At 47.8% G+C, this 27662-nt stretch overlaps 2 protein-coding genes across 13 annotated transcripts in view; one reads left to right on the top strand and one right to left on the bottom strand.

The window, feature by feature from the left end:
* On the bottom strand, positions 1–27662 carry LOC130297365 (regulator of G-protein signaling 9-binding protein-like). 7 transcript variants are annotated; one of them, XM_056549768.1, is made up of 3 exons: positions 27342–27662; positions 6657–6955; positions 1–2321 (listed from the first exon to the last, which is right to left on the bottom strand). In XM_056549768.1, exons 2-3 carry the CDS (start codon positions 6919–6921, stop codon positions 1789–1791), a joined length of 798 nt encoding a protein of 265 aa, XP_056405743.1. In that variant the 5' UTR covers positions 6922–6955; positions 27342–27662; the 3' UTR covers positions 1–1788. The 7 variants fall into 7 exon arrangements, with proteins under 7 accessions (XP_056405743.1, XP_056405740.1, XP_056405744.1 ...); XM_056549765.1 differs by lacking the exon at positions 27342–27662 and adding an exon at positions 27161–27310; XM_056549769.1 differs by lacking the exon at positions 27342–27662 and adding an exon at positions 19605–19735.
* SNX21 (sorting nexin family member 21) overlaps positions 9523–27662 on the top strand; it is a 120414-nt gene continuing 102274 nt past the window's right edge. For 2 of the 6 annotated variants that reach the window (XM_056549759.1, XM_056549757.1), the window contains exons 1-2: positions 9523–9657; positions 18736–18795. In XM_056549759.1, the coding sequence (XP_056405734.1) occupies positions 18775–18795 (21 nt within the window). In that variant the 5' untranslated portion in view covers positions 9523–9657; positions 18736–18774. Of the gene's footprint in view, positions 9658–16284; positions 16370–18735; positions 18796–27662 lie in introns of those variants that run through there. The other 4 variants (XM_056549762.1, XM_056549756.1, XM_056549761.1 and 1 more) reach the window with 4 other exon arrangements.

The raw sequence follows: 27662 nt of genomic DNA, 5'->3' as shown, positions 1-27662 counted from the left end.
TGATTTTTATATTGTTTATTTTATGAGACTTTACGGTAATGGGGGAACATTTCCTGTCAACACAGACACAAAAATAATGTTTCCACGTACGGATGAGGGGATATGGATTGCAAGCCATGAATTGCTTCAGTGATTAAAGGGGTACTCCGCTCCTAGACATCTTATACCCTATGCAAAGGATAGGGGATAAGATGTCTGATCGCGGGGGGTCCCGCTGCTGGGAACCCCCGCAATGTCTCCTGCAGCACCCCCCATCATCTTGTGCGCAGAGCGAACTTCGCTCCATGCCTGATGACTGGGGATACAGGAGCCGGAGGATTGTGACATCACGGCCCCACCCTCTCGTGATGTCACGGCCCGCCTCCTCAAAGTAAGTCTATGGGAGGGGGCGTGACAGCTGCCCTTCCACCTCCCTTAGACTTACATTGAGGGAGCGGGGCGTGACGTCACGATCCTCCGGCCCCTTTGGATAGGGGATATGATGTCTAGGGGCAGAGTACCCCTTTACATTAAAGGGGTACTTCACTGCCCCAGCATTTGGAACTTTTTGTTTCGAACAATGGGTGCGGACTGCGGGGGGTTGTGACATCACGGCCACGCCCCTCGTGACATCACACCATGCTCCTCGTGATGCCATGGACACGCCCACTCAATGCAATTCTATGGGAGGGGGGTGTGTGGCCCTGTGGGGGTCGTGATGTCACGGCCATGCTCCTCGTGACGCCACGCCCATCAATGCAAGTCTATGGGAGGGGGCGTGGTGTGGCCCTGCGGGCTGCGAGCGTCGTGTCGTCAGGGCCATGCCCCTCGTGACATCACACCATGCTCCTCGTGATGCCATGGACACGCCCACTCAATGCAATTCTATGGGAGGGGGGGTGTGGCCCTGTGGGGGTCGTGATGTCACGGCCATGCTCCTCGTGAATGCAAGTCTATGGGAGGGGGCGTGGTGTGGCCCTGCGGGCTGCGAGCGTCGTGTCGTCGGGGCCATGCCCCTCGTGACATCACACCACACCCCCTCAATGAAATTCTATAGGAGGGGGCGTGGTGTTGTCCTGTAGGCTGTCGTGACGTCACGGCCATGCTCCTCGTGACACCACGCCCCCTCAATGCAAGTCTATGGGAGGGGGTGTGGCCCTGCAGGCTGTGAGGGTCGTGACATCACGGCCATGCCCCTCATGACATCACACCACGCCCCCTCAACGCAAGTCTATGCCGCCACGCCCCCTCCCATAGACTTGCATTGAGGGGGTGTGGCGTGATGTCACAACCCCCACAGCCCGCACCCGGCGTTTGGAACAAAATGTTCCAAACACTGGGGCAGTGGAGTACCCCTTTAAGGAAACAGACTGGTAATGTCTGTTTCTTCAATATGTACGGACCCTGAGGAAGACTCCATGCATGCGTTGTAATTACATTGTCCACTCAAAAAGTAAAAACCACGATCCCAGGCAGTGATTATATACTGGCGTGTACAGTTCTGTACGATTGTCCTCACAATATAGGACCATCTCTCCGTCGCGAATGTCCCGTTGGGTGGCCATGAACACTAGTATCTTCGGCACTGCTTAGAATGAGAAGGTATCGAAATTCTGCACCGCCCGGAGTCCTAACCAGTGAGGCGGGCCTCAAACATCTCCGTACGTGCGAGTAGACGTGCGGACCCCGAATCTGCTGATCTGATATCATTACACCTGAGAACGCAGGCGTCCATCGCGAAACCCGTCAGGCTTTCCTATGGTAGTCACACAACTGTGGGCGCGGGCTGGTTGAGAACCCAATTGTAGATTAGGAGACCATACATAGAGGCCGAGCCAGCGATTGCCTTTGAGCACAACACCCCCTGCTGGAGATATCTTCCCCCGCCAGTATTTCATTGTCTGAGCCCTCGTCCAGGTCGCAGGTGGAGCTCATCTCTGCCCAGGCCTCCTCGGTGGCCTCCACTGTCCATATTGGAATGCTGACTTTCATCTGCATGTCGTGAAGCATCCTCTCCACGTGTTCGATCTGACCCGCCAGGTCCGGGGAGCAGGGTCTCTCGGATCTTTGTTGGTTCTCCCGCACTCTGCTGCTGCTGGGTGATTTTATGTTGCGCGCGCGACATGCCACCTCCGACGTTTTACCTGTGACCCCGGTGTTGACCAGTCTCTTTCGTCGGCCGTGCAGAGAGAAGAGTTGGCACAGGTGGTGCGCTTTACACAGGTCCTGCTGGAAGAGCTCCAGGGTGGACAGGAACAGGACCCAGATCCGCTCCAGCTCCACTCGATCTTCTTGGGACACGTCCTGCTCCATCAGCTGCACCATCAATGTGTTCATCAGATCTGTGAGCGGAGAGAGACCAGGTTATATATATATAGCAGAACAAGTACTACAGGCAGGGATCAGGACTGCAGCAAACATCGCCGGCGTTAAGACTGCACAGACTTGCACGGTCACCATTGATGGCAATACTCCAGCTCTATCTGTATACTGCTGCTGCATTCTCTATTGGTTCAGGATATATAGTAGTTATACACCTCCCCTCCAGCTCTATCTCTATAGGATCAGGATATATAATAATTATATACCTCTCCACCAGCTCTATCTGTATACTGCTGCTATCTCTATGGGATCAGGGTATATAGTAGTTATACACCTCCCCTCCAATCTGTATACTGCTGCTATCTCTATGGGATCAGTATATATAGTAGTTATACACCTCCCCTCCAGCTCTATCTCTATGGGATCAGTATATATAGTAGTTATACACCTCCCCTCCAGCTCTATCTGTATACTGCTGCTATCTCTATGGGATCAGCTCAGTGCACAGCCTGGTTAGGGGCAGTGCAGTCTGTATACAGAGAGCTCCACAATATGACAGTAATAATCGCACTATGTTCGGATAGGACTGTATATGTAATTCCTGTAAAGTTCCTGGCATCTAAAAGGTCTTAAAAAGGATTTTGTTAAAACATCTTCTCCATATAAACCTGAACGATCTATTTAAATGTTTGTTTTATGATTCCGGAATCTGCAGCTGCCATTAATATTAACGCAGTGACGGATCCTGCCCGGCAGCCATCATTATGCCGTCATTTCTGGCCTAGATGGAAGGAAGTGAATCGTTATAATAGAGCAATAAGCAGAAAGTAACCCGTGTAAAGATGGAGAATCACTACATGCACGTTCCCTGGAGCCTTGTCTGCCCACGGCTCAATACGGCAGCGGAGGAGGAGGAGGAGTGACGTACGGGCCGATAGGGATCACAATTAGGGCCCTGATATGAGCAGAATACACAGAGATCTCAGCGTATACTCCCTGATCACAGACTGATGATATGAGAAGAATACACAGAGATCTCAGCGTACACTCCCTGATCACAGACTGATGATATGAGCAGGATACACAGAGATCTCAGCGTACACTCCCTGATCACAGACTGATGATATGAGCAGAATACACAGAGATCTCAGCGTATACTCCCTGATCACAGACTGATGATATGAGCAGCATACACAGAGATCTCAGCGTACACTCCCTGATCACAGACTGATGATATGAGCAGAATACACAGAGATCTCAGCGTATACTCCCTGATCACAGACTGATGATATGAGCAGAATACACAGAGATCTCAGCGTATACTCCCTGATCACAGACTGATGATATGAGCAGAATACACAGAGATCTCAGCGTATACTCCCTGATCACAGACTGATGATATGAGCAGAATACACAGAGATCTCAGCGTACACTCCCTGATCACAGACAGATGATATGAGCAGAATATACAGAGATCTCAGCGTATACTCCCTGATCACAGACTGATGATATGAGCAGAATACACAGAGATCTCAGCGTACACTCCCTGATCACAGACAGATGATATGAGCAGAATATACAGAGATCTCAGCGTATACTCCCTGATCACAGACTGATGATATGAGCAGAATACACAGAGATCTCAGCGTACACTCCCTGATCACAGACTGATGATATGAGCAGAATATACAGAGATCTCAGCGTACACTCCCTGACCACAGACCGATGATATGAGCAGAATACACAGAGATCTCAGCGTACACTCCCTGATCACAGACAGATGATATGAGCAGGATACACAGAGATCTCAGCGTACACTCCCTGATCACAGACAGATGATATGAGCAGAATATACAGAGATCTCAGCGTACACTCCCTGATCACAGACTGATGATATGAGCAGGATACACAGAGATCTCAGCGTATACTCCCTGATCACAGACTGATGATATGAGCAGAATACACAGAGATCTCAGCGTACACTCCCTGATCACAGACAGATGATATGAGCAGAATATACAGAGATCTCAGCGTACACTCCCTGATCACAGACAGATGATATGAGCAGGATATACAGAGATCTCAGCGTATACTCCCTGATCACAGACTGATGATATGAGCAGGATATACAGAGATCTCAGCATACACTCCCTGATCACAGACAGATGATATGAGCAGAATACACAGAGATCTCAGCGTACACTCCCTGGGGGACATGTATCAAAGATTTCACCCCTGTTTTTGTGTATTTTTTTGCGCAAAATTTTGCGCAAGCCCTTTTTTTTGCGCACGTTTTGGTAGAGCATGTCCTCCAGATGTGGCTGAATCGGGGTACCTTGGAGTGACATCCATAGTACACATGGATTTATTAACTGCGTACTTTTCCTTTACACCATAAATTTTGCCCCAAGAGCTGTTTTTTTTTTGCGCAAATATAAGCCATCTTGGACTTAACATAGCGAGATGCTCTAAATCATCGATTCTATTTTCCAAAGAGTGGATTGAGGAGATTACTATATTTACCCGCAATTTATGAAGCTCATTGCACTTGATTGATAAATTTAGCGCTTCTGCGCATAATTTAGAATTCGGGAAAAGGGGTAAACTGCTTCTACCATGCACAAATAATGATACATGTCCCCCCTTGACCACACTCCATGTTTATTCTCCAGCTTATATCATGTATACTAACCATCACTAGCCCTACAGCACCATCTGTTTCATTTCAGCACAGCTGTATCTATTTGTTTCCTTACTGCAACTGGGTCATGTGATCACCAGTCTGACCCACAGAAAAGCAGTGTTCAACATGTATGGGGAAGTGGCCAATCTTTGGTTAGCTATTTCCTCTGAACTAAAGGGATGTCATTATCACCTATCAGATCCCCTCCTGCTAACTCCTGGACCCCTCCTCACCCAGCTCTCTCTGTGTACTGCTGCTATCTCTATAGGATCAGGGTATATAGTAGTTATAAATCTCCCATCCAGCTCTATCTGTATGCTGCTGCTGCTGCTGCTGCTATCTATAGGATAAGTATTTATAGTAGCTATACACCTCCCCTCCAGCTCTATCTGTATACTGCTGCTGCTATCTCTATGGGATCAGTATTTATAGTAGCTATACACCTCACCTCCAGCTCTATCTGTATACTGCTGCTGCTGCTGGTGCTATCTCTATGGGATCAGTATTTATAGTAGCTATACACCTCACCTCCAGCTTTATCTGTATACTGCTTTTGATAGGAGATACATTGTTAAACGCTGGAGTACCCCTTTAAAAATGTACAACTTTCCTCGCCTCCTGACAGTCCACTTCTAACTCCATGCCCACATTATCACACCTATTTCCTCCTGCTAGAAGGGGGCCGGCTGTGTTGCTGGGGCATATACTAAATTTGTGTCTGTTGTATGCGGACAAAACTATCCCTGCATGCAGTGCTTAAAGGGGCACTCTGGTGAAAAACTTTAAACTTAAACAGATTTGTAAATTACTTCTATTAAAAAATCTTAATCCTTCCTGTACTTATTAGCTGCTGAATACTACAGCGGAAATTCTTTTCCATTTGAAACATAGAGCTCTCTGCTGACATCACGAGCACAGTGCTCTCTGCTGACATCTCTGTCCATTTTAGGAACTGTCCAGAGCAGCATATGTTTGCTATGGGGATTTCCTTTTACCCTGGACAGTTCCTAAAATGGACAGAGATGTCAGCAGAGAGCACTGTGTTTCAAACGGAAAATAATTTCCACTGTAGTATTCAGCAGCTAATAAGTACAGGAAGGATTAAGATTTTTTAATAGAAGTAATTTACAAATCTTTTAACTTTCTGGCACCAGTTGATTTAAAAAAAAAAAGTTTTTCACCGGAGTACCCCTTTAATGCCCGCACCATGTTGCCACAACACTGTGCGGCCAGTGCACACAAGAGCGGTTTGGGCCGTATACAACAGATACAACTTAGGATATGCCCCCCGCAACACAGCCGGACCCCTCCAAGCAGGAGGAAAGCTTTCTGGTTAGAAGTAGATCCTCGGACAAACCCTTTTAAAGAGGTACTGCGCTGTTCCGAACGCTGGAGCAGGCGCCGGGAGCTCATGACGTCATAGCCCCGCCCCCTCATGCCATCACACCCCGCCTCCTCAATGCAAGTCTATGGGAGGGGGCGTGACAGGATCCCTTAAAATAGGTACTCCAGCATTAAACAATCTACAAGATAGGGGATAAGTGTCTGATTGTGGTGGGTTCCAACCTACATACCCCTGCAACACAGCCGGCCCCCTTCTAGCAGGGGGAAAATCGGAAAGGTTGAGTCGGCACATAAGTTATAACCCTTTACATGCCGGGAAGACACTCACCGGTGCTCATCTCGAAGGCCTTCTTCCTGCTCTCCTCCAGCTCCTCCCGTAGGCGCGGACAGTCCGACGCTCCCCCGACGCACATCACCAGCTGCCGGTAGCAGGCCGTCACCTTATTCAACGAGCTGTGAACCTTCTTGCAGTCGGCGACCGCGCCGCGGCTGCCGCTCTCCGCCGAGTGCCCGCGTTTGCCGCGCAGGGTTAACGTTCGGCTGACGGGGTGCAGGTGAGGCGGTGCCGGGCTGGCACCTTCCTGGGCTGACATGCTTAATGTGTACCTTTCCTGACATAGGGGGCACCTGTCAAAAAATAATAAATAAATAAATAAAATAATAAATAATATTATTATTAAAAATAATAATTAATTGCAGGCTGACGCGTTTCGGCCTAAAGCCTTATTTATAGATTTAGATAATCTATGGCGGTGGTCTCCACATGGTGCAAAACCACAACTCCCAGCATGCCCGGACAGCCGTTGGCTGTCCGGGCATGCTGGGAGTTGTAGTTTTGCAACCTCTGGAGACCGCTGATCCATAGATGCCGAAACGCGTCAGCCTGCGCACATCTCACATTGATGGGTTTAGTATATTTACAGGGCAGCGACACAGACTCTGCTAATCTGCCCGCTGACCTCACCCTCACCTCCCGAGCGAACACAACTGTATAGTACTAGATGCCGCCCGCTGTAGGTTGGCACGGTGTCGCTTTAGAGGTTTTAATTGGGGATTACGCTACAATCCCTATAGTAGTAACATTGTCCCAGCAGGAACCATCTCCTCCTAGATGCCCCCTACAGCAGCCTGTGCCCACTGAATGCCCGTCACAATGCCCCCTCAGAGAACACATCTAACACTGGCCCATTCTACAATAAGGTTGTATTCACACCTGGCAACTAAATTAGGATAGCTTCTCGTGCTATTGTAAAACTACAACTCCCAGCATGCCCTGACTGCCTTCGGTAATGTTCCCCATCCTGTGTCTCTCTAGCTATGGTAAAACTACAACTCCCAGCATGCCTTCAGTAATGTTCCCCATCCAGAGCTTTCCAGTCCATTGCAAAACTACAACTCCCAGCATGCCCTGACTGCCTTCGGTAATGTTCCCCATCCTGTCTCTCTAGCTATGGTAAAACTACAACTCCCAGCATGCCTTCAGTAATGTTCCCCATCCAGAGCTTTCCAGTCCATTGCAAAACTACAACTCCCAGTATGCCCTGACAGCTGTTGCAATAGCCGGAAAGGCACAGGATGGGGGAACATTGACAAAGGTTGTGAGGAAATGCTGGGAGTTGTAGCTTTGCAACAACTGGTGACCTGTTCATCTCCAGCTGTTGCAAAACTACAACTCCCAGCATGCACTGACTGCGTTTGTCAATGCTCCCCATCCTGCACCTTTCCAGCTATAGAAAAACTACAACTCCCAGCATGCTCTGACAGCCTTCGAAAATGTTCCCCACCCTGTACCTCTCCGGCTATTGCAATACTACAACTCCCAGCATTCCCTGACAGCCTTCGTCAATGTTCCCCATCCTACACTTTTCAGTCCACTGCAAAACTACAACTCCCAGCATGCCCTGACAGCCTTCATCAATGTTCCCCATCCTGCACCTCTCCGGCTATTGCTAAACTACAACTCCCAGCATGCCCTGACAAGCCTTCGGTAATGTTCCCCATCCTGCACCTCTCCGGCTATTGCAAAACTACAACTCCCAGCATGCCCTGACAGCCTTCGTCAATGTTCCCCATCCTGCACCTCTCCGGCTATTGCAAAACTACAACTCCCAGCATGCCCTGACAGCCTTCGGTAATGTTCCCCATCCTGCACCTCTCCGGCTATTGCAAAACTACAACTCCCAGCATTCCCTGACAGCCTTCATCAATGTTCCCCATCCTACGCTTTTCATTCCACTGCAAAACTACAACTCCCAGCATGCCCTGACAGCCTTCATCAATGTTCCCCATCCTACGCTTTTCATTCCACTGCAAAACTACAACTCCCAGCATGCCCTGACAGCCTTCGTCAATGTTCCCCATCCTACGCTTTTCAGTCCATTGCAAAACTACAACTCCCAGCATGCCCTGACAGCCTTCGTCAATGTTCCCCATCCTATGCTTTTCAGTCCATTGCAAAACTACAACTCCCAGCATGCCCTGACAGCCTTCGTCAATGTTCCCCATCCTTCCCCTCTCCGGCTATTGCAAAACTACAACTCCCAGCATGCCCTGACAGCCTTCGTCAATGTTCCCCATCCTACGCTTTTCAGTCCATTGCAAAACTACAACTCCCAGCATTCCCTGACAGCCTTCATCAATGTTCCCCATCCTACGCTTTTCAGTTCATCGCAAAACTACAACTCCCAGCATGCCCTGACAGCCTTCGTCAATGTTCCCCATCCTACGCTTTTCAGTCCATTGCAAAACTACAACTCCCAGCATTCCCTGACAGCCTTCATCAATGTTCCCCATCCTACGCTTTTCAGTCCATTGCAAAACTACAACTCCCAGCATGCCCTGACAGCCTTCGTCAATGTTCCCCATCCTACGCTTTTCAGTTCATCGCAAAACTACAACTCCCAGCATGCCCTGACAGCCGAAGGCTGTCAGGGCATGCTGGGAGTTGTAGTTTTGCAACAACTGGTGACCTGCTCCTCAGCCAACATGCCCTGCCAGCCAATTGCAGATGCCACCAGACTACCCAGACCCTGTCCCCCCCCAGCACTCACCTGCCCCCCGGGTCCCTCACATCCCTCCCTGGGCCGCGGCTGCAGTGTGAGGCTCAGGCGGTGTAATAGGATAATGGCAGGAAGCAGCTGCTCCTCCGATTAAAGCCTCATGGAGCCGGATTCCCCGGGGATCTCGTCCGGCCCCTCAGTGTGGGAAATGCCCAGCACCGAGCACACGGGGCCCGCCTCCCGAGCTGCAGCGCGCCCGCCTATGGGAGGAGGTACCGCGGGCACACTCCTCCGTGCTGACACCACCGGCCCGACTACGACTCCCAACAGGTCAGGGGGTGCTGGGGGTTGTAGTCCTCCTCCTGCTGCTGAAGGTGGCAAAACACAACGTTATGGGCACCTGAACATTATACTCAGGGCATGCTGGGAGTTGTAGTTTTTATTACGCTGTTCTAGAGCAATGTTTTCTTAAGGCTGCGTTCACACCACGTTTTTGCTATACAGTTCCCGTATACGGTTTCAAGTTAAACAACCGTAGGTAACCGTATAGAAAACCGTATGCATTGACTTAACATTGTAAACCGTATGTCAAACGTATCATCAGGTTGTGTCCGTTTTGCGTCTACAGTTTTGTCAGTTTTTTCTCCCGTACCCAAAACCATAGTCTACCACATGTTTGGTGCAGGTGAAAAACAGTTTTAAACCGTATACGTTTTTTTAAAACATGGGAGTCAATGGGAACCGTACAGAACTGTATATGGGGGAGATTTATCAAAACCTGTGCAGAGTAAAAGTTGCCCTGTTGCCCATAGCAACCAATCAGATCGCTTCTTTCATTTTCAAAAGGGCCTGTGGAAAATGAAAGCAGCGATCTGATTGGTTGCTATGGGCAACTAGGCAACTCTTCCTTTGCTCTGGTTTTGATAAATCTGCGTACGGTTCCATCCGGTTTTTACCAGACGGTTTTTGACTTTGCACAGTTTTTTTTTCTTGAAATCTCAATCAAACAAGTGAAACTTTATTCAAAATGGAGTGAAAAGTTAAAAACGTATACTTTTTTTTCTTAAAAAACGGATGCAACCGGACATCATTTTTCAAATCGTATGCGGGTTAAAATTTGTACACACGTTTTAAAACAGTTTAGGCGGCATTCACACCACGTTTTTGCAATACTGTTCCCGTATCAGGTTTTTGATGAAAAACGGATTCCTCAAAACCTGACTAAACTGTATCAAAACGTGTATACAAATTTCAACTCGTATACAGTTAAAAACCGTATACGGTTTGAAAAATGATGTCCGGTTGCATCCGTTTTGTAAGAAAATACATATACGTTTTTAAGTTTTCACTCCATTTTGAATAAAGTTTCACTTGTTTGATTGAAATTCCAAGAAAAAAAACTGTGCAAAGTCAAAAACCGTTGGGACAGTACGCACATACAGTTCTGTACGGTTCCCATTGACTCCCATGTTTAAAAAAAAAAAAAAAACGTATACGGTTTAATACAGTTTTTCACCCGGACCAAAAACCGTGGTAAGGCTGCATTCACACCACGTTTTTGCAATACAGTTTTCTATGTGAAAACCGTACGGAACCGTATTGAAAACCGTACGCATTAACTCTCCATTGAAAACCATATGCCAAACGATGCATCAGGTTGTGCAGTTTTGTGTCTTGTACGGTTTTGTCAGTTTTTTTCCCCGTACCCAAAACTGTAGTCTACCACGGTTTTTGGTCCGGGTGAAAAACGGTATTAAACCGTATACATTTGGTCAATGGGAACCGTAGAGAACCGTATGTTTTCACCAGACGGTTTTTGACTTTGCAGTTTTTTTTCTTGGAATTTCATTCAATCAAACAAGTGAAACTTTATTCAAAATGGAGTGAAAAGTTAAAAACGTATACGTTTTTTTCATTAAAAAAAGGATGCAACCGGACATCATTTTTCAAACCTTTTTAACTGTATACGGGTTGAAATTTGTACACACGTTTTGATACAATTTATTCTGGGTTCACACTACGTTTTTCAACTACGGTTCCCGCATACGTTTTCTATCAAAAACCGTATGGTAAAAAAAACGGATGGAACAGTATGGGAAAAAGTAAACCGTATGCGTTTTTAAACAGTATACTGTTTTTAAAAGTGCATACAGTTCCATCCGTTTTTATAGAAAAAAAAAACATACGTTTTTGAAAATTTTGTGGAGGCGTCTTGGGTGGGGACTTTAGGATTCAAATGCGCATGTGCAAAGTAAAAACGTATAAGTTTTTCCCGTATGGAACCGTATACATGTGCGTTTCCCATTGACGTCCATGTTAAAAAAAAGTATGCGGTTGCAGTACGGTTTTGACTCCGGTTTAAAAACCGTACTGCAACCGCATACGTTTTTTTTTTAACATGGACGTCAATGGGAAACGCACATGTATACGGTTCCATTTGGGAAAAACGTATACGTTTTTACTTTGCACATGCGCATTTGAATCCTAAAGTCCCCACCCAAGACCCCTCCCATTAAAAATGGACTCAATTTTCAAAAACGTATGGGTTTTTTTTCTATAAAAACTGACGGAACTGTATGCACTTTTAAAAACAGTATACTGTTTAAAAACGCAGCCCTAAGGCTGCATTCACACCTCGATTTTTACATACGGGTGCCGGATCCGGCTGGGGAAAGGGAAAACGGGTGCTCCCGTACCACAGCCGGATCAGCCCGTCACTCCATTTACTTTTATGACCCGACCGGACTCAAACGGTGACTCCGGTTGGCTCAGTTTTGACCCGTATGCGGTTTCCTGACCGGACCTAAAACCGTAGTACACTACATTATACATTATACCCAGGGCATGCTGGGGGTTGTAGTTTTGCAACATCTGCAGGGTCACTGTTAAGAGACCACTGTACTATAACAAATCCTGTTGTAATACTACAACTCCCAGCATGCCCAATCTAGTTTTGCAATAGTTTAAAAGCCTCAGGTTGAAGAATTGTGCCAAAGAGCAGGTGTCGTGGCTCAGGGCATGCTGGGAGTTGTAGTTTCACGACAGCTGGGTGCCTCCAGCTGTTGCAAGACTACAACTCCCAGCATGCCCGGACAGCCAAAGGCTGTCCGGGCATGCTGGGAGTTGTAGTTTTGGGCATCAAATTACCTTACCAACCTCTATAGTCTTGATACACGTTTAGTGGAGGGAAAGGGGCGGGGATTACTGGGCACTTGCAGCATTGGGAAACGTCCTCTTGGCACTTAAAGTAAATTTGCATATTAAAAAAAAAAATCTGTTCGCTGATTGGTTCTTTTGTTTGGCTAACGAAATCATCATTATCGGCCCATTTTTATATTATCTGACTGATGAACATGTGACTAGTTTAAACTTTTGTCTAGCTTCTGTCTTCTCTGCTATCGCCCGCAACGTTTTGTCACGTCTGTCACTTGCAATACCAGTTGTCACCACATGTCGATGGCAAATGCTTTTCCATAGGAAGCAATGCAACAGTGCCCCCAACCTTAAAGGGGTACGCCGTTAGAAAAAATATATTTTTTAAATCAACTGGCGCCAAAAAGTTAAACAGATTTGTAAATTACTTCAATAAAAAAAATTAGCAGCTACTTTTTAGCAGCTGTATGCTACAGAGGAAATTCTTTTCTTTTTGAATTTCTTTTTTGTCTTGTCCACAGTGCTCTCTGCTGACACCTCTGTCCGTGTCAGGACCTGTTCAGAGCAGCATTGGTTTGCTATGGTGATTTTCTCCTGCTCCGGACAGTTCCTGATACGGGCAGCAGGTGTCAGCAGAGAGCACTGTGGACAAGACAAAAAAGAAATTCAAAAAGAAAAGAATTTCCTCTGTAGCATACAGCTGCTAAAAAGTACTGGAAGGATTAAGATTTTTTAATAGAAGTCATTTACAAATCTGTTTAACTTTCTGGCACCAGTTGAAAAAAAATGTGTTTTCCACCGGAGTACCCCTTTAACCCTCACTAAATCCATCAATGTATACAATTTCAAAAATGTTATAAAAGTTGAATGAGTGATCCTGCACCCAGATGCTTTAAAGCGTTACTATCATTTAACAAAAAAAATAAAAAATTTGACATGTCAATAGTTTAGATCGGATCGGGTCCCAGCTCTACAACTCCAGTTGTGATACTACAACTCCCAGCATTCCCCGGTGAAGTGGCAGTCACTTCGCCTGGCTACTAGTTGCAATGGCAGCAGGTAACCAGCACGGACATGCCCAAATTTTTTTTTTTTTTTTTACAAATGACAGTGATGCTTTAAGGCATGTTCTTTGGCTGTCCGGGCATGCTGGGAGTTGTAGTTTTGCTACAGTTGGAGATCTGTGTAGGATTGTTAAAAAAAACAACAACATTTTTGACATTTTTTTTTTTCAAGAAACAGTGTCACACATGTAGTATTACAGCTAATTTTCATGGAGCTGAGCTGCAATACCAAGTACAGCCTGTAGATGAGAGTGGCGCTGTTTTTTGGGGAAAAATTATTATTATCCTGTGGGAAGATGTTTCTCTATGGTGCTGGAGGACCTATTGGAGCTGCTTTCCGACCTTCAGCTGTTGCAAAACTACAACTAACCAGCATGAATGGCTGTCTGGGCATGCTGGGAGTTGTAGTTGTGCAACAGCTGGAGAGTCATAGGTTGGAGATCTCTTTGAGAGCTATTTAATAGATCATTAAAGGGGTATTCCAGGGGGGTAAAAATGCACATATATATATATATATATATATATATATATATATATATATATATATCTATCTCAACTGGCTCCAAAAAGTTAAACAGATTTGTAAATGACCTCTATAAAAAAAATCTTAATCCTTCCAATAATTATCAGCTGCTGAAGTTGAGTTGTTCTTTTCTGTCTGGCAACAGTGCTCTCTGCTGACATCTCTGCTTGTTTCGTGAACTGCACAGAGTAGAAGAGGTTTGCTATGGGGATTTGCTTCTACTCTGGACAGTTCCCGAGACAGGTGTCATCAGAGAGCACTTAGACAGAAAAGAAAAACTCAACTTCAGCAGCTCATAAGTACTGAAAAGTTAAAGATTTTTTAATAGAAGTCATTTACAAATCTTTAACTTTCTGGAGCCAGTTGATATATAAAAAAAAAAGTTTTTTTCCTGGATAACCCCTTTAACCTCTCAAGGCAGTGTTTCCTAACCAGCCCGCCTACAGCTGTTGCAAAACTACAATTCCCAGCATGCCCGGACAGCCGAAGGCTGTCCGGGCATGCTGGGAGTTGTAGTTTTGCAACAGCTTGAAGTGCCCTTGTTGGGAAACACTGCTTTAAGGAGTTGTGTAAGAAACAGCGGCACACTTGTTTTACAGCTTATTCTCTATAGAGCTGAGCTGCAATACCAATTACAGCCTGTAGACGAGAGTGGGGCTGTTTTTGGATTTAATAAAAAAAAAAATACTAATTTCTCCGCTGCCCAAATTCTATAGTGGAATTTCTGCTTGATCTGAATGTGAATTCTGCTGTTCAGTGCGCACTATGGAAGTTCCCATGGCGGAACTTCTGATGCGGAACTGGATTCTGCTGAAAGATTGAACTTGTTCAATCTACCATCGGAATCAGCCGAAATGGGACTTGCCGCCAACAGAGGAGGCTGCCGTAAGTGGAATCCTCTGAAGAATTTCTGTAGTGTGAACAGGGCCTTATTGTATGATTCTCTTTGTTGCCCATAGCAACCAATCCCAGCTCCGCTTTCCTTTTCCATATTGCTGTGGTAAAATAAAAGCTGAACGCTGGTTGCTATGGGCAACAATGAGAATCTTATAAGGAAACGGCTCGATAATCTCTTTGTTGCCCATAGCAACCAATCCCAGCTCCGCTTTCATTTTCCATGTTGCTGTGGTAAAATGAAAGCTGAACGCTGGTTGCTATGGGCAACAATGAGAATCTTATAAGGAAACGGCTCAGTAATTTCTTTGTTGCCCATAGCAACCAATCCCTGCTCCGCTTTCCTTTTCCATATTGCTGCGGTAAAATAAAAGCTGAATTCTGGTTGCTATGGGCAACAATGAGAATCTTATAAGGAAACGGCTCGATAATCTCTTTGTTGCCCATAGCAACCAATCCCAGCTCCGCTTTCATTTTCCATATTGCTGTAGTAAAATGAAAGCTGAACGCTGGTGTCTATGGGCAACAATGAGAATCTTATAATAAAACGGCTCGATAATCTTTGTTGCCCATAGCAACCAATCCCAGCTCCACTTTCATTTTCCATGTTGCTGTGGTAAAATGAAAGCTGAACGCTGGTTGCTATGGGCAACAATGAGAATCTTATAATGAAACGGCTTGATAATCTCTTTGTTGCCCATAGCAACCAATCCCAGCTCCGCTTTCATTTTCCATATTGCTGTGGTAAAATGAAAGCTGAACGCTGGTTGCTATGGGCAACAATGAGAATCTTATCATGAAACGACTCGATAATCTCTTTGTTGCCCATAGCAACCAATCCCAGCTCCGCTTTCCTTTTTCATATTGCTGCAGTAAAATAAAAGCTGAACTCTGGTTGCTATGGGCAACAATGAGAATCTTATAATGAAACGGCTCGATAATCTTTGTTGCCCATAGCAACCAATCCCAGCTCCGCTTTCCTTTTTCATATTGCTGCGGTAAAATAGAAGCTGAATTCTGGTTGCTATGGGCAACAATGAGAATCTTATAATGAAACGGCTCGATAATCTTTGTTGCCCATAGCAACCAATCCCAGCTCCGCTTTCCTTTTTCATATTGCTGCGGTAAAATAGAAGCTGAATTCTGGTTGCTATGGGCAACAATGAGAATCTTATAAGGAAACGGCTCGATAATCTCTTTGTTGCCCATAGCAACCAATCCCAGCTCCGCTTAAATTTTTCATATTGCTGTGCTAAAATGAAAGCTGAACGCTGGTTGCTATGGGCAACAAAGAGAATCCTATAATGAAACGTTTCGATAAATCCCCGTCATAGTTAATCGATGTTTCTGTCCCCCGTGGCCCCGGACCCTCGGGGCCCTTTGGCCATTTTCGTGATGTATTTTGGTGGTGAGATCTCCGGCTTATTCCAGTCTACATGTCTGGGCCTGCACATTATAAATGGGTGTCCCCGCACGTTACAAATGGCGATCCTTAGGGGCTTTTCCTCCTTTTCCATGAAGCCTTTAGCCCCCGCTTTCTCTTTTTCCATTGAAGCGTACATGTCAGCTTCGGAAAAAGATGCATCTTGTGGGAGACGGCTCTGCAACGCACCAGCCGGGTAGAGACCTGCTGTTTCTCGTACCGCCGTTACCTGGCAACCAGGCAGCTATTAACCCCTTCCTCAGTTTAATAACTGCGCCGATATAACCCAAGCTACCGGGGGTAAAGAAAAACTATGTTTCCATCATTCATGTCGTACGCCGTCCAAGCGTGAACAGAATAAATAGGAATCGGAAGGTGTAAAAGACATTAGAATTACCAGTCTAGACGTTTTTTCTATGCGATGCGCGTTTGGCGGCCGGCTGAAAAAAATATTTCCAGTCTGGATGTGACTGGCGGCGGCGAATATGACAATCATCGTCCTGCTGTAGTATCCTGTGGATAGTAGATAAGTGTCTGATAAGTTTAAGTCCCCGGAATACCCCTTTAATGTGCCAAGTTCCCTTTAAGACTACAATGTAGGGTTGCAGATCACTGTGAGAGAGCATATAAATAGACCATTAACCCCTCAAGGCAGTGTTTCCCAACCAGTGCGCCTCCAGCTGTTGCCAAACTACAACTCCCAGCATGCTGGGAGTTGTAGTTTGGCATCGGCAGGAGGTGCTCTGGTTGGGAAACACAGCTTTAAAGGGGTACTCCGGTGGAAAACTTTTTTTTTAAATGAACTGGTGACAGAAAGTTAAACAGATTTGTAAATTACTTCTAGTAAACAAATCTTAATCCTTCCAGTACTTATTAGCTGCTGAATACTACAGAGGAAATGATTTTCTTTTTGGAACACAGAGCTCTCTGCTGACATCATGACCACAGTGCTCTCTGCTGACCTCTGCTGTCCATTTTAGGAACTCACCAGAGCAGCATATGTTTGCTATGGGGATTTTCTCCTACCTTGGACAGTTCTTAAAATGGCCCTTCCCGGGACACCCCCGCCCCCACCCCCGCGATCTAAAAGTTTTTTTTACCTGAAGACCACAAGACTTCACCTTAAAGGGGTTAAGAAAGTATACTCTATGTGGTCTGAATATTGATTTGTAAACATTAAAGGGGTACTCCGGTGGAAAACTTTTTTTTTTCTTTTAAATCTACCGGTGCCAGAAAGTTAAACAGATTTGTAAATTACTTCTATTAAACAAATCTTAATCCTTCCAGTACTTATTAGCTGCTGACTACTACAGAGGAAATTCTTTTCTTTTTGGAACAAAGAGCTGCTCTCTGCTGACATCACTAGCACAGTGCTCTCTGCTGACATCATGACCACAGTGCTCTCTGCTGACACCTCTGTCCATTTTTAAGAAATGTCAAGAGTAGGAGAAAATCCCCATAGCAAACATATGCCGCTCTGGACAGTTCCTAAAATGGACAGAGATGTCAGCAGAGAGCACTGGGCTCGTAATGTCAGCAGAGAGCACTGTGTTCAAAAAAGAAAATAATTTCCTCTGTAGTATTCAGCAGCTAATAAGTACTGGGAGGATTAATATTTTTTATTAGAAGTAATTTACAAATCTGTTTAACTTTCTGGCACCAGTTGATTTAAAAAATAAATAAAAATAAAAATAATAAAGTTTTCCACCGGAGTACCCCTTCAAGATAAAGATGTATGTGACAGGGAAATGGTGTATATGACAGAGAGATGGTGATGTTGGCTGTAGGGGCTGGTTAGAGGTGATGACATCACTCAGGGGGCGGGGCTGTAGCTCAGAGACAAGATCCAGCCAGGCCTCCTGAGACAGCAGAGGATGATGTTTTGTCTCAGGAGAGAGGGAGGAGCTGGACAAGCTGCTGAGACAACACCACACTAACAATGAGAGGACTGTATAACTTCCTGTCAGGAAGGATGGAGGAGCCGGGGAGCCGCTGAGACAATACCACACTCACAATGAAAGGACTACACAACTTCCTGTCAGGAGATAGGGTGGCGATAGGGAGCTGAAGACAACACCAGGCACACAATTAAAGGGCTACACAACTTCCTGTCAGGGGTAAATCCTGCAAAAACATGCTGAAGCTAGAAAAATTTTGATAATACTATATTAGTAGGTTATATGTCTTGGAGTGATAGTCCTATTTATATTCATACCGGAATACCCCTTTAACCAATACTGAGAAGACTTTGCCAAAGGCTTGGCACCAGTATTTTGGTGTTAAAAAAAAAGCATGCCATATTTGTACTAAAAATGGTGTAAATCACATAGATTTTTTTTTTCTGTCTTTAGAAATGTCCAAGATGCGTCTGAAATAGAAATGGCGGTCGTATGAAATCGCTGCAGATAAAGGTAATCATTTCCCTGACTCCGAACACTTTTGTTTTAATCTATAACGTTAAAGGGGTACTCCGGTGGAAAACATTTTTTTCTAGGTCTTCATAAGTCAACTGGTGCCAGAAAGTTAACAGATTTGTAAATGACTTACAATCTATTTAAAAAAATCTTTACCCTTCCAGTACTTTTTAGAAGCTGTATGCCACCGAGGAAATTCTGTGCTTTTTGAATTTCTTTTTTGTCTTGTCTGCTGACACCTGCTGCCCGTATCAAGAATTGTCCAGAGCAGGAGAAAATCCCCATAGCAAACCTATGCTGCTCTGGACAGTTCCTGATACGGACAGAGGTGTCAGCAGAGAGCACTGTGGACAAGACAAAAAAGAAATTAAAAAAGGAAAATAATTTCTTCTGTAGCATACAGCTGCTAAAAAGTACAGGAAGGGTAAAGATGTTTTAAAAGAAGTAAGAGAGCACTGTGGACAAGACAAAAAAGAAATTCAAAAACAAAGAATTTCATCTGTAGCATACAGCTGCTAAAAAGTACTGGAAGGGTAAAGATTTTTTAATAGAAGTCATTTACAAATCTGTTTAACCTTCTGGCACCAGTTCATAAAAAAAAAAAAAGTTTTCCACCGGAGTACCCCTTTAACCCCTTGTTCCTAGGATTTGGGATGGCAAGCACATTTTACGAAAGCAATCTGTTATTTTACGAGAGGAAAAAAAAAAGGAGAATTTTAATGCAGGATTTTTGTTTCCTGGGACCTCCAGGGTCCTGACCTTTGCCCTGCCCCCCCCCCCCATGGTAGCGTATAATGTGGGCCTACCTATCATATTCTCGCTGGCGGCCATATATCAGTTACAGCTGAGGAGATGAGGACTTTTCTTAGTTCAGGGATGTTTGCGTTCCTTCTTCTTGTTCTTCTCCAATCCCTCCCTCTGTTCTCAAACCCTGTTTCTCTCCCCACATGGAATGCATCTATTTTGGGAAGACACTACACGTCCCCCTCCTCCGTCCCTATGGGCTGACTCTCCATAATTATAAACAGGCTGAGGAGGGACATGTAGGCCTGCGGGCTCAGAATAGTTCACATTCCTCTGAGAAAGGATCTCCAAACATTGCACCTGCCTCCAACTATCCCACTGGTACATGTACTGTTCCCCTACAGCCGGGGGGCGCTCTACTACTATATATAATGTGCCGCTTTGTATGCTTTTTACCACTTTTAGCCAAAATACAAACACGTACCCAAAAAAGTTCCAAAAAAATAGAGATCTAAGGATATGGACATGCATGGCAGAAAAGCTGCAGATGGAAAATTCACTGTATTTCTGCGTTTTATCCAAAGCCGCACTTCCGCACCAAATCACGTGGATTTGGGGGCAGATTTGTTGCGGATTTGTCTCTGCGGACTTTGTCTCTGCTGCTACAGATTTCATACTAATAAATTAAAACAAATAAATAGTTAAAGGGGTTATCCAGGAAAAAAAACTTTTATTTATATATATATATATATATATATATATATATGTGTGTGTATATATATATATATATATAAATCCGCAGCAGATCCCATTGACTTCAATGACTTTGAAATGAAATCTAAAGCTGAGCTTAAAGGGGTTATCCAGGAAAAAACTTTTTTATATATATATATATATATATATATATATATATATATATCAACTGGCTCCAGAAAGTTAAACAGATATGTAGATTACTTCTATTACAAAATCTTAATCCTTTCAGTACTTATGAGCTTCTGAAGTTGAGTTGTTCTTTTCTGTCTAAGTGCTCTCTGATGACACGTGTCTCGGGAACCGCCCAGTTTAGAAGCAAATCCCCATAGCAAACCTCTTCAAAACTGGGCGGCGGTTCCCGAGACAGGTGTCATCAGAGAGCACTTAGACAGAAAAGAACAACTCAACTTCAGAAGCTCATAAGTACTGAAAGGATTAAGAATTTTTAATAGAAGTAATTTACAAATCTGTTTAACTTTCTGGAGCCAGTTGAGATATACATTTTTTTTCCCCTGGAATACCCCTTTAACAATAAGAGAGGTACTCTTTAATGTTTTAATGGGAGCACTCTTTAATTGATTTCTATGACTGAACGTCGTCACCTAGTGGGCGGATGTATAGCGAGTTTCCCGCTACTTATTCCAATCGCAACCCCTTTAAAGGGTTACTCTGCTCCCCAGCCTCCGGAACATTGCGTTCCGAACACTGTGTGCGGGCTATCGTGTTCACACCCGCCCCCTCGTGACGTCAGCCCCGTCATGTGACGTCACGTCCCGCCCCCTCAATGCAAGTCTATGGGAAGGGGGCGCGACGGCCGTCGCGCCCCCTTCCCATAGACTTGCATTGAGGGGGCGGGACGTGACGTCACATGACGGGGCTGACGTCACGAGGGGGCTGGCGTAGCGGAGTAACCCTTCAAGAAATACAGAGGAATCACATAACTCTACCATAATGGCACTTTATATTTATGATTCCATTTTCGCAACTACGTTCCAACCCAAAATGGCTTCCTCCACCAGGCGTCATGTATTTGGGTGGGAAGCATATTCTTGGCATCCACCAAACCCGGGATAGTATGTCAGACTACCATATGATTGAGCCAAGGCTAATGACCTACTTAATCGATTCATTTTTATTTTTTTGGACAATTAGGCCAAAAATCAAAAAAACCAGGAGATAGGGGATAAATAAGCACCCCATCTTCCTGTTCTCTGTGGTTAAAGGGTACTCCAGAGGGAAGAAAATGTTTTAACTGGCAAATCAACTGGTGCCAAAAAGTTATACAGATTTGTAAATGACTTCTACAAAAAAATCTAAATCCTTCCTGTACTTATCAGATGCTGTATACTACAGAGGAAGATGTGTAGTTCTTTCCAGTCTGACCACAGTGCTCTCTGCTGACACCTTTGTCCATGTCAGGAACTGTCCAGAGTAGGAGAAAATCTCCATAGCAAACCTCTTCTGCTCTGGACAGTTCCTGACACGGACAGAGGGGTCAGCAGAGAGCACTGTGGTCAGACTGGAAAGACTACACAACTTCCCCTGGAGCATACAGCAGCTGATAAGTACTGGAAGGATTAAGATTTTTAAACAGAAGTAATTTAGAAATCTGTAGACCAGTTAATTTAGGGGTATGGGTGGATGAAGGGGAGGGGTGTGGGGGATGAAGGGGAGGGGTATGGGTGGATGAAGGGGAGGGGTGTGGGTGGATGAAGGGGAGGGGTATGGGTGGAGGAAGGGGAGGGGTATGGGTGGAGGAAGGGGAGGGTTGTGGGTGGATGAAGGGGAGGGGTATGGGCGGAGGAAGGGGAGGGTTGTGGGTGGATGAAGGGGAGGGGTATGGGTGGATGAAGGGGAGGGGTATGGGTGGATGATGGGGAGGGGTATGGGTGGATGAAGGGGAGGGGTATGGGTGGATGAAGGGGAGGAGTATGGGTGGATGAAGGGGAGGGGTATGGGGGGATGAAGGGGAGGGGTATGGGGGGATGAAGGGGAGGGGTATGGGGGATGAAGGGGAGGGGTATGGGTGGATGAAGGGGAGGGGTATGGGTGGATGAAGGGGAGGGGTATGGGGGATGAAGGGGAGGGGTATGGGTGGATGAAGGGGAGGGGTATGGGTGGAGGAAGGGGAGGGTTGTGGGTGGATGAAGGGGAGGGGTATGGGCGGAGGAAGGGGAGGGTTGTGGGTGGATGAAGGGGAGGGGTATGGGTGGATGAAGGGGAGGGGTATGGGTGGATGATGGGGAGGGGTATGGGTGGATGAAGGGGAGGGGTATGGGTGGATGAAGGGGAGGAGTATGGGTGGATGAAGGGGAGGGGTATGGGGGGATGAAGGGGAGGGGTATGGGGGGATGAAGGGGAGGGGTATGGGGGATGAAGGGGAGGGGTATGGGTGGATGAAGGGGAGGGGTATGGGTGGATGAAGGGGAGGGGTATGGGGGATGAAGGGGAGGGGTATGGGTGGATGAAGGGGAGGGGTATGGGTGGATGAAGGGGAGGGGTATGGGTGGATGAAGGGGAGGGGTATGGATGGATGAAGGGGAGGGGTATGGGTGGAGGAAGGGGAGGGGTATGGGGGATGAAGGGGAGGGGTATGGGGGATGAAGGGGAGGGGTATGGATGGATGAAGGGAAGGGATATGGGTGGATGATGGGGAGGGGTATGGGTGGAAAAGGGAAGGGGTATAAGTGGATAAAGGGAAGGGGTATGGGTGGATGAAGGGGAGGGGTATGGGTGGAAAAGAGAAGGGGTATAAGTGGATAAATGGAAGGGGTATGGGTGGATGAAGGGGAGGGGTATGGGTGGATGAAGGGGAGGGGTATGGGTGGATGAAGGGGAGGGGTATGGGTGGAAAAGAGAAGGGGTATAAGTGGATAAATGGAAGGGGTATGGGTGAATGAAGGGGAGGGGTATGGGTGGATGAAGGGAAGGGGTATGGGTGAATGAAGGGGAGGGGTATGGGTGGATGAAGGGGAGGGGTATGGGTGGATAAAGGGAAGGGGTATGGGAGGATGAAGGGGAGGGGTATGGGTGGATGAAGGGGAGGGGTATGGGTGGATAAAGGGAAGGGGTATGGGAGGATGAAGGGGAGGGGTATGGGTGGATGAAGGGGAGGGGTATGGGGGGATGAAGGGGAGGGGTATGGGTGGATGAAGGGGAGGGGTATGGGGGGATGAAGGGGAGGGGTATGGGGGGATGAAGGGGAGGGGTATGGGGGGATGAAGGGGAGGGGTATGGGGGGATGAAGGGGAGGGGTATGGGGGATGAAGGGGAGGGGTATGGGTGGATGAAGGGGAGGGGTATGGGGGATGAAGGGAAGGGGTATGGGTGAATGAAGGGGAGGGGTATGGGGGATGAAGGGGAGGGGTATGGGTGGATAAAGGGAAGGGGTATGGGTGAATGAAGGGGAGGGGTATGGGTGGATGAAGGGGAGGGGTATGGGTGGATGAAGGGGAGGGGTATGGGTGGATAAAGGAAGGGGTATGGGAGGATGAAGGGGAGGGGTATGGGTGGATGAAGGGGAGGGGTATGGGTGGATAAAGGGAAGGGGTAAGGGAGGATGAAGGGGAGGGGTATGGGTGGATGAAGGGGAGGGGTATGGGGGGATGAAGGGGAGGGGTATGGGTGGATGAAGGGGAGGGGTATGGGGGGATGAAGGGGAGGGGTATGGGGGGATGAAGGGGAGGGGTATGGGGGATGAAGGGGAGGGGTATGGGTGGATGAAGGGGAGGGGTATGGGGGATGAAGGGAAGGGGTATGGGTGAATGAAGGGGAGGGGTATGGGGGATGAAGGGGAGGGGTATGGGTGGATAAAGGGGAGGGGTATGGGTGGATAAAGGGAAGGGGTATGGGTGAATGAAGGGGAGGGGTATGGGGGATGAAGGGGAGGGGTATGGGTGGATAAAGGGAAGGGGTATGGGTGAATGAAGGGGAGGGGTATGGGGGATGAAGGGGAGGGGTATGGGTGGATGAAGGGGAGGGGTATGGGGGATGAAGGGAAGGGGTATGGGTGAATGAAGGGGAGGGGTATGGGGGATGAAGGGGAGGGGTATGGGTGGATAAAGGGAAGGGGTATGGGTGGATGAAGGGGAGGGGTAAGGGTGGATGAAGGGGAGGGGTATGGGTGGATAAAGGAAGGGGTATGGGAGGATGAAGGGGAGGGGTATGGGTGGATGAAGGGGAGGGGTATGGGTGGATAAAGGGAAGGGGTAAGGGAGGATGAAGGGGAGGGGTATGGGTGGATGAAGGGGAGGGGTATGGGGGGATGAAGGGGAGGGGTATGGGTGGATGAAGGGGAGGGGTATGGGGGGATGAAGGGGAGGGGTATGGGGGGATGAAGGGGAGGGGTATGGGGGGATGAAGGGGAGGGGTATGGGGGGATGAAGGGGAGGGGTATGGGGGGATGAAGGGGAGGGGTATGGGGGGATGAAGGGGAGGGGTATGGGGGGATGAAGGGGAGGGGTATGGGGGATGAAGGGGAGGGGTATGGGTGGATGAAGGGGAGGGGTATGGGGGATGAAGGGAAGGGGTATGGGTGAATGAAGGGGAGGGGTATGGGGGATGAAGGGGAGGGGTATGGGTGGATAAAGGGAAGGGGTATGGGTGAATGAAGGGGAGGGGTATGGGTGGATGAAGGGGAGGGGTATGGGTGGATGAAGGGGAGGGGTATGGGTGGATAAAGGGAAGGGGTATGGGAGGATGAAGGGGAGGGGTATGGGTGGATGAAGGGGAGGGGTATGGGTGGATAAAGGGAAGGGGTAAGGGAGGATGAAGGGGAGGGGTATGGGTGGATGAAGGGGAGGGGTATGGGGGGATGAAGGGGAGGGGTATGGGTGGATGAAGGGGAGGGGTATGGGGGGATGAAGGGGAGGGGTATGGGGGGATGAAGGGGAGGGGTATGGGGGATGAAGGGGAGGGGTATGGGTGGATGAAGGGGAGGGGTATGGGGGATGAAGGGAAGGGGTATGGGTGAATGAAGGGGAGGGGTATGGGGGATGAAGGGGAGGGGTATGGGTGGATAAAGGGGAGGGGTATGGGTGGATAAAGGGAAGGGGTATGGGTGAATGAAGGGGAGGGGTATGGGGGATGAAGGGGAGGGGTATGGGTGGATAAAGGGAAGGGGTATGGGTGAATGAAGGGGAGGGGTATGGGGGATGAAGGGGAGGGGTATGGGTGGATGAAGGGGAGGGGTATGGGGGGATGAAGGGGAGGGGTATGGGTGAATGAAGGGGAGGGGTATGGGGGATGAAGGGGAGGGGTATGGGTGGATAAAGGGAAGGGGTATGGGTGGATGAAGGGGAGGGGTAAGGGTGGATGAAGGGGAGGGGTATGGGTGGATAAAGGGAAGGGGTATGGGAGGATGAAGGGGAGGGGTATGGGTGGATGAAGGGGAGGGGTATGGGTGGATAAAGGGAAGGGGTAAGGGAGGATGAAGGGGAGGGGTATGGGTGGATGAAGGGGAGGGGTATGGGGGGATGAAGGGGAGGGGTATGGGTGGATGAAGGGGAGGGGTATGGGGGGATGAAGGGGAGGGGTATGGGGGGATGAAGGGGAGGGGTATGGGGGATGAAGGGGAGGGGTATGGGTGGATGAAGGGGAGGGGTATGGGGGATGAAGGGAAGGGGTATGGGTGAATGAAGGGGAGGGGTATGGGGGATGAAGGGGAGGGGTATGGGTGGATAAAGGGGAGGGGTATGGGTGGATAAAGGGAAGGGGTATGGGTGAATGAAGGGGAGGGGTATGGGGGATGAAGGGGAGGGGTATGGGTGGATAAAGGGAAGGGGTATGGGTGAATGAAGGGGAGGGGTATGGGGGATGAAGGGGAGGGGTATGGGTGGATGAAGGGGAGGGGTATGGGGGATGAAGGGAAGGGGTATGGGTGAATGAAGGGGAGGGGTATGGGGGATGAAGGGGAGGGGTATGGGTGGATAAAGGGAAGGGGTATGGGTGAATGAAGGGGAGGGGTATGGGTGGATGAAGGGGAGGGGTATGGGTGGATGAAGGGGAGGGGTATGGGTGGATAAAGGGAAGGGGTATGGGAGGATGAAGGGGAGGGGTATGGGTGGATGAAGGGGAGGGGTATGGGTGGATAAAGGGAAGGGGTAAGGGAGGATGAAGGGGAGGGGTATGGGTGGATGAAGGGGAGGGGTATGGGGGGATGAAGGGGAGGGGTATGGGTGGATGAAGGGGAGGGGTATGGGGGGATGAAGGGGAGGGGTATGGGGGGATGAAGGGGAGGGGTATGGGGGATGAAGGGGAGGGGTATGGGTGGATGAAGGGGAGGGGTATGGGGGATGAAGGGGAGGGGTATGGGGGATGAAGGGGAGGGGTATGGGTGGATGAAGGGGAGGGGTATGGGGGGATGAAGGGGAGGGGTATGGGGGGATGAAGGGGAGGGGTATGGGGGATGAAGGGGAGGGGTATGGGTGGATGAAGGGGAGGGGTATGGGGGATGAAGGGGAGGGGTATGGGGGGATGAAGGGGAGGGGTATGGGGGGATGAAGGGGAGGGGTATGGGGGATGAAGGGGAGGGGTATGGGTGGATGAAGGGGAGGGGTATGGGGGATGAAGGGGAGGGGTATGGGGGATGAAGGGGAGGGGTATGGGTGGATAAAGGGAAGGTGTATGGGTGGATGAAGGGGAAGGTCTGTTTTGAAGCCCTCCACTTCCACAGTTCTTACAGTAAAGACATCTCGTCCCCTCTGGAGATTAAACCTTAGGGGTGCAGCCATCCCCTTGTGCTTTGGCGTCTTCCATAGTATGTAAACCTTTGACCTGAACTCTGTATAGCCATCCATAAGTGGGCCTCTGGCCTCCCACCCATTTGTAACTATCATCAGCTGATCACTTTGTTTGGCATTACCGGATTGCATCCGAGAAACCCATCATTCTCCAACCTCTAAGCGATTTGTGGTGAAACCTCAGCAACGCTAACACCGTCTTCCCAAAGCCATTAGTCTGCCTCCTCGGCATCTTATCCAAGAATCGCTGTAATGCGGCCAGCCCCTCCGGGCATCACAAATCACCGCTCCATTACTACTCACTGCAGATTTTTTTCCGTAACATATTTTTTCGGAGGTAAGACGTCAAGGTTTCTTCACATCCCAAGATGTTGCTGAGATGTTCCAATTGGCGGGCTTGACTGTTGTATTGCTGGAGGCGCATCTGCTTGATGATTATCCGATGGAACATTCAGTGTGTGTGTTTTGGGAAAGTGAACCGTTCTAAGCGAGGACAATGCATCCGGGAGGAACTGGGATCCGAAATGTAATTTACCAGCAGAGACGTAATTGTTGTGCTATTAACCACTTGGCGACCAGTAGAGGACTTTGTATATCTGTGCGGTCGCTGAGGTGTAACTCGAA

This window comes from Hyla sarda, chromosome 13 (genome assembly GCF_029499605.1).
Source record: "Hyla sarda isolate aHylSar1 chromosome 13, aHylSar1.hap1, whole genome shotgun sequence".
Taxonomy (NCBI): Eukaryota; Metazoa; Chordata; class Amphibia; order Anura; family Hylidae; genus Hyla; species Hyla sarda.
This window is presented reverse-complemented; position numbering and strand designations above follow the sequence as displayed.

Excerpts from the sequence above, each read along its gene's own strand:
- LOC130297365 (XM_056549765.1), bottom strand. The coding sequence starts at position 27,270 with ATGCCGAGGAGGCAGACTAATGGCTTTGGGAAGACGGTGTTAGCGTTG. Across the intron at positions 6,956-27,160 it reads GGTTTCTCGGATGCAATCCG|GTGCCCCCTATGTCAGGAAA; the intron begins GTAATGCCAAAC and ends ATTTTTTGACAG. Across the intron at positions 2,322-6,656 it reads GGCCTTCGAGATGAGCACCG|ATCTGATGAACACATTGATG; the intron begins GTGAGTGTCTTC and ends CTCCGCTCACAG.